Source organism: Ipomoea triloba, chromosome 3 (assembly GCF_003576645.1).
Source record: "Ipomoea triloba cultivar NCNSP0323 chromosome 3, ASM357664v1".
Classification (NCBI taxonomy): Eukaryota; Viridiplantae; Streptophyta; class Magnoliopsida; order Solanales; family Convolvulaceae; genus Ipomoea; species Ipomoea triloba.
In genome coordinates this window covers 16,322,278-16,329,131 of record NC_044918.1, presented here as the reverse complement: position 1 = coordinate 16,329,131, position 6,854 = coordinate 16,322,278, and the positions used below count along the sequence as shown (strand labels likewise).

General features: G+C 37.4%; 1 protein-coding gene across 1 annotated transcript; it reads left to right on the top strand.

Moving 5' to 3' along the window:
* Positions 1-3,182: 3,182 nt before the first annotated feature.
* On the top strand, positions 3,183-4,901 carry LOC116012981 (peroxidase 5-like). Its single transcript, XM_031252646.1, has 3 exons — positions 3,183-3,446; positions 3,800-4,350; positions 4,688-4,901. Exons 1-3 carry the CDS (start codon positions 3,183-3,185, stop codon positions 4,899-4,901), a joined length of 1,029 nt encoding a protein of 342 aa, XP_031108506.1.
* The last annotated feature ends 1,953 nt before the right edge of the window (positions 4,902-6,854 follow it).

Below are 6,854 nucleotides of genomic sequence, written 5' to 3'. Positions count from 1 at the left end.
CTACCATGTTGTTTTTATAATTAATAAAGTGATTACTCTTTATTTGAGAGGCTATATGATGAATTAGGTTTGATGTAAAGTTATACCACCCTGTTTTTTTAATTTTTTGTTTATTGTCTTCTTCCTCATAGAATTATATGCTTAACTTTAATTTTTTTTCCTTTTTTTTAATTTTAATTTGATCATATGCTTAATTCATTTGCAAGGTAGCCTTTTAGCTAGTGGGAAGTATTAAAGAAATATTTCATTATATTTTAAGAGAATATTTAAGATACTTTTAGACCGCCAACATGTAAAAGTGTGTTGTACTACTCATGTTTAAAAGAAAAAAAAAATATCTCAAAATGATGATTGAGTGGTTGTAACATGATTATCATATTAGAGCATCTTAGACGATCTTACGTGTCCGCCGGGCTCTCAAGTTGTGCTGAATGTGAGGGTGTTGCGCAGTTTCTTCTCCATGTGGGCTCCACATTTTCAAATCAAAAACTCTTTCTCCTGCAAGCATTCAATTTCTTCTTTCTCCTCCACATATGCATTGTTTCTTCAAAAATTACACAAGATGCATTGATAGGGATGCTCTTAGAAAATTTTGATTTTGATTATTGTCAACACTCAGTGAAATGAATACATTCATTAAAAAGAATTAGAAGATAAATAATATATTTTGATTAGTGAATTTAATTCGTCATTTGTAACTCTTTCTAATGATATTTAATTCTTGTTAAAAATGGATACTATTGAAGTGCGTGTTGCCTTGCTTCATGTGATTTTTTGTTTTTGTGTTCTTGCCTTGTATGGGGAAACACAAAAACAGTATCTTTAGTTACGGATGCTCCTCAATTAATTGTTATTAATATCTGTTTTATTTATAATAAATTGTGTTAATTAAGTTAAGAGACTGCTTAAATCCGAGGCCATAACCAAATATACTAACACAAAATGCCAGGTTGTGATCTCGGGCTTCACACATCACACCATATTCCCCAGCCTACTGGACCTTGTTCCAGGCCAACCACTAAAGGCACACAACAATTTTATTTTATTTTATTTTTTCAGTTATGAGAAAATTCGCAGTTATTAATTGAGAGTGTGCACTACAAAAAATCTATTATTGTGTAATAATAGTCCACGAATAATACAAAAGAAGTACATAAAACGCACTATGGAGACCATGTCATATGTATGGGCCTGATCGAGATGGTGTTGGTAATAATTGAATTCATATTGTATTAATATTTAATATACAATAATTTTTGTCGTGCATATATATTGTATTGGTATTCACATACATTTTGATAAATATGACTAATCTAGTTGAAGTTCTGTCCGACCTTGTTACTATATGTATACACATATACATATTTCTGCATAATTTTATCATGGAATGAATATAGAATGTTTTTTAATTTATAGAAAAAATCAAAGTCGGTACATGGTTGATTTTTGGCTCTCATATTTGCCTTTAATTTAAGTACATCTAATAATGTTATTTTGTATTAAAAGTTGTGTATCAATGTGCATTATTTGACTAGACTTTATATCCTAATAATCTTTATTGCAATTGGGAAAAGTTTTCAATCTTAAAATTAATTGGAAGATACTAATTTAAAAATAGAAAGTTCAGGGTAACTTATATGTGATTTTTTTTTTTTAAACAAAAACTCTTATCAAGTTTTTCTCTAAGTGTCAAATTTTAATAATCGAGTAAAACTTGTTTTACTGTTTATAACTTATTTGAACTTATTCTCCGTTATCAAGAAGTTGTAAACATTGTTTGGATAAAAGCTATAAGATCAAAATAAGCTCTTAGTTATTTAAGCTTATTCTCGGATACTTTAAAACATGTCATACATATATGATGGTTTTCTTAATTCTATTTTTAATTCGTCAATATATACTCAATAAAACTATTGGGGAAGGTCGGGAAGACCAAGTCTAGCACCATGTTATTAAATTGTGGTGTCAACTGTTACGCAAGAATAAAAAGATAAAGTTATCTTTCAACATAATAGTAAGCATTTGATCCTAACAAGTAACAAATACTCATCAACTTCAACTTCAAACTGAAAAAGAAAAAGAAATATTATCAATTAGTGGTGGTGCAGACCTTTTGTGTACACAAGTGTACAATCGGTGGGAAACCTAGAATCATTTGGACAACTTGAGATTCACTTACCTCTTTCGTGAGTCATAAGGCAGGTCCATGGAGTTTAAGATATAATTTGGTAAAGTCGGGGAAATATGAGTTATTAAAAAAAATGTTATAGTGGGTACTTGGTCCTGATGAACAATACATGGTAGCAACTAAAAGAATTAAGAATAAATATGGAATTAGATTGATGCAGATGGGAGTTGGTATGTAGCTTAAGGTAGATACTACATAAGTGTCATTCCCCGTACGGTCCATTCATAATAAAATGGTCAACCCTATATGATAACAATGTTCAGTCTGTAATTAGAATAATCTGACTTGTTAAACCACACTTTAGCCCTAAATCATTTTTTTTATTGCAAGCTAAGCTGTAGCATAAACAACTAATACAACCATTCCCATGCCATTTCTAAATCTATATTCCTTACACACCAAACCCTAACTTTATCCCTTCCCATCATGAAACTTTACAATCCACTTTTAGAAACTTTTTCTTTTTATGGCATTTTAAAATTATTAAATCCAGATAATTAATTTGATAAGTACAAGGTTTCAAGTTCGACTTCCTATTGAAGATGCTTATTTGTCTTATTAGTTTGAATCGATTAGCTATAAACAATCTAGACAGACTTCACCTAGAATACACACTCAATACCTAACTAGGCAGACTTCACCAATAAAGAATGGACGAATGGCCATTTGTACATCCAATTAATTAAGACATCCTTTTCAACATTATTCAATCAAGTATCTTTTCTTTCTTGTCAACATTCTTTCTGTAGAGCCTGTCTAATGTAGTTTATTTGTCCGGTATAATTTGAAGATTATAACATAAAAATTAGGTTTATCCAATATGCACCGATTAATAAAAAATATTTTTATTTTTTAGTAACATTAATAGTTAACTTACCACCTACTCTGGCATGCTAACAAGTAACAATTGTTTTTTTTTTTTTTTTTTTAAATGAAGCAGATCCACTTTTGCTTCCTCATCCTATATATAAATACATGCAGTACAGTATAATGCATGGTGAGAGAAAAGAGAGTGGCACCTGAAATGGATTCCAAGAAGCTTCAAGCTATGGCGCTGATGAAGCTCTCATGTTTACTCTTTTTCCTTTTTGCCTCGGCCATGGCGGCCAACCAACCACCTCTCAAAGTAGGATTCTATCGCCGCAGTTGCCCCAAAGCCGAAGCCATCGTCAAAAACGTTGTGTCCAAAGCTGTCTCTTCCAATCCCGGCATCGGTGCCGGCCTTATCAGGATCCACTTCCATGATTGTTTCGTCCAGGTACACCTATTTTATCTGTCATATTTATTATTTCACCTTCAAATCAAAACATTCTCTAACTAACTTGATTGGCCTGGTCGTACACTCTTGTCTCTTAAGAGAAATAGGGAGTTCTAACTCCTATGGCATGAAATTAAAAAAAAAACAATCTGATAAGCACTTTATTCCTTAATTGAGCCAACTCAGTGTGAACAACAACCACAAGGTCTTGGCAAATTATTTGACTATTGATTTTATTATAATGTAGTATCTGTTTATAGCTACTTTTTCAACATATACTGAAGCGGACCGTCTTGGCAAATTATGTATATATGGTCTAATTAAATGTATTTGAGTTTTGTGTGTTTTATTAGGGTTGTGATGCATCAGTGCTATTGGACGGATCCGATTCAGAAAAGGAAGCATTGCCTAACAAGAACAGCTTACGAGGTTTGGAAGTGATTGATGCGGCAAAGTCTAAGCTAGAAGCCGCATGCCCGGGGACCGTGTCGTGCGCCGACGTGGTCGCCTTTGCGGCTCGCGACAGCTCCCAAAAACTGGGGAACATTTACTACGACGTTCCCGCCGGCCGCCGCGACGGGCGCGTCTCGAGCAAGGACGAGGCGGCCGCCAATCTCCCCTCGCCGTTCGCGGCGGTCCAGGAGCTGTTCGTCAAGTTCGCCAACAAAGGAATGTCGCTGGACGAGATGGTGACGCTCTCCGGCGCCCACTCCATCGGAATCGCGCACTGCGCCGTTTTCGCCAACCGGATTTATCCCCAGAACAGCGGCGAACGCCTGCCGTTGGATGGGAAACTCGCGGCGGTCTTGAAATCGATCTGTCCGCCGGAAGCGCTCACCGCCGGGACCGGAGTGGCCAACCAGACCAACCTCGACGTCTTGACGCCAAATCGGCTTGACAACAGGTGAGGCTTATCGGTTCTTATAAATAAATAAGGCCCTACCAAAATATAAGTCCAATCATTAAAATTAATTTGTAAAAATATATGAGTTTTACTTAGTTATCTCTGCAAATTCAATGCTTGAGACATCATCTCTGCAGTTGAGGTTTGTCATGCTCAATTAATTAGATCTTAATTATTAAAAGAGAAAAGTAATTTAGGATAAAATTGATGTGCTTTAAGATTAATTGTGGTTTTTTTTTTAATTCTTAAGTAGTTAGGTAAAAATAAATATTGGACCCTATGTGATTGTGTGTGCAGTTGTCTATCTTGCACATTCTAAAATTCGGCCATGCAACAGGTACTATGCGGCACTGAAGGGGAAGAAGGGGGTGCTGATATCGGACCAGACGCTGACGGAGGACCCTAGGACGGCTAAAATGGTGGATTTCAATGCTAGGAACGGCGGCGCGTGGGCTAAGAAGTATGCGGCGGCGATGGTGCACATGGGTAACCTGGATGTGCTCACAGGGGAAAGGGGAGAGATCAGGAAGAACTGCCATTTCGTGAACTGAATTCATTGTTTATTATTGCGCTATGCTATTCATCATCTGACTGAGAGATCATTGTTTCTTAATTGTTTGTGTTGAATAATATAATGGAAAGTTTGCAGCAGTCTATGAAAGTTTAAAATGCTTGCCATGCATGCATCACATGCTTGTATAGTGTAAAAGTTTGTCTTCCAAAAGATAATATCAAAAAAATATTGATAGTTGTCGGCACGGACAGTTCAGTTAGTTAATATTAAGATGGTAAATTATGGGTAAAGATATATGATCGATTTTAATAATGACAGGAATTATACCTAATATGGTGGGCTTTTTGTTACCATTATTGATTTTCCACCTAATAAATCATTGTGACTTATACTTATTATCTGTACAGCAGAGGTGCATGTGCTAATTAATTTGGGGGCGAGGGAATTTCACACTGTGTGTAAGAAAAATATAGGTAGTTAATTAATTAGAAAGCTGTTTTCTTTGAGTTTTCATGTTAGTTTATGAATAGAATGCATTATCATTTTGGCTAAAAGTAAAAATAATTTAATTTACCTAGTGGATCTACAGCTGTAAACAATGAAGCCAAATAGAGCTTAATTGCATGTGTTGAACTTGACTAGTTTATTCATTTGGTTACATTTGTTTAATGATTAAATTAAAAAAAATGCCTCTAATCAGAATAAAAATGTTACTGAACTCTGAGGCCAGCTAGGAACTTCACTCACTCGCCTGCACTGTAAATAAAAACAAAATAGTCACTTTTGTATTACTATTGCGGAGTGACCCAGAACCACACGTGTCCATCGTTATTGCATGCACAATGATATAATAACAAAAATTCATAAGACAATTATAAATTTATTGTAGGACACAATAACATTTATATGGATCACAAATAAAAGATATACTCCGTATTATTTAAATACTAAAAGTACATTATTTTATATATTATCAAATAATACGTTCCATGCAATAATTACAATTCTTCTTCGGCAAATTATTGTGCTGGGAGGTTCCTCTCAGCGTACCAACTCCCCGACCTGCGCGCTACACCTTTCGCAGACTCTGTCGCTGACGGTGTCACCTAGCGGACCACAACAACTGATCGATTTCACATTTTTTGTTGTCCATTACTGCAATCCATCCAAAACCTTGATTGCTTACGAACAAACACCACACTGAAAGCTTACAGTAGCGCAAATGCCAATGGCTTTTCGAAGGCTATTGAGCTCTTCTCCACTTCTGCTTCGTCCTCTCTGCAATGGTGATGGATTTTAATAACCCGGGTGGTCCGAATTACAAAACCCGATTAAATAAATGGGGGTATGACAAGCTAATGAATCGTAAGTATACCGCGGGGGTAAAATATATATTGAATTGTATAACGCTATCACAAAGGTAAGCAATGTAATAACAAGACAAGTGTGTTGAAAAGTAAGTGAGTATGTCCTGATCAGACAACCATCGAGCTTTTATATCAGCCCTAGGCGTAACTGATCCGGAAAAGACGCAGGGAAGCGCGCCTAACGCCCGGGCCGTAACCGCCGCCGCGAGACCCGGGCAACGTGCGGACCGCCGAGCCCCGACGCTCAGCCGGGCTGAGCGTGCTGCGGACCGCGCTCAGCCGGGCTGAGCGTGTTGCGGAACACGCTCAGCCTGGCTGAGCGTGCTGCGGGCTGAGCGTGCCGCAGATCACGCTCAGCATGGCTGAGCGCGCCGAGGATGCTCAGCTGGGCTGAGCGTGCCGCGAGCCACGCTCGGCCGCGGCTGACCGTGGCTAGCCCGCCACGTGGCCGCCTCCGGGTCGTACTTGCCCCGGTTCCTTCTTGCCCGGCTCTTGCTCCGCACCCGGTCCTAATTATTCCATCATCAGTCCCCCACTCTCTGAGTTGCGAGATTTCGGCAACGAAAGAGAGTAAACACGGATTATTTATAAGCCTTCGCATTAGACCGGGTCAGAGTCCGTCC

Excerpts from the sequence above, each read along its gene's own strand:
- LOC116012981 (XM_031252646.1), top strand. The coding sequence starts at position 3,183 with ATGGTGAGAGAAAAGAGAGTGGCACCTGAAATGGATTCCAAGAAGCTT. Across the intron at positions 3,447-3,799 it reads TCCATGATTGTTTCGTCCAG|GGTTGTGATGCATCAGTGCT; the intron begins GTACACCTATTT and ends GTGTTTTATTAG. Across the intron at positions 4,351-4,687 it reads CCAAATCGGCTTGACAACAG|GTACTATGCGGCACTGAAGG; the intron begins GTGAGGCTTATC and ends GCCATGCAACAG.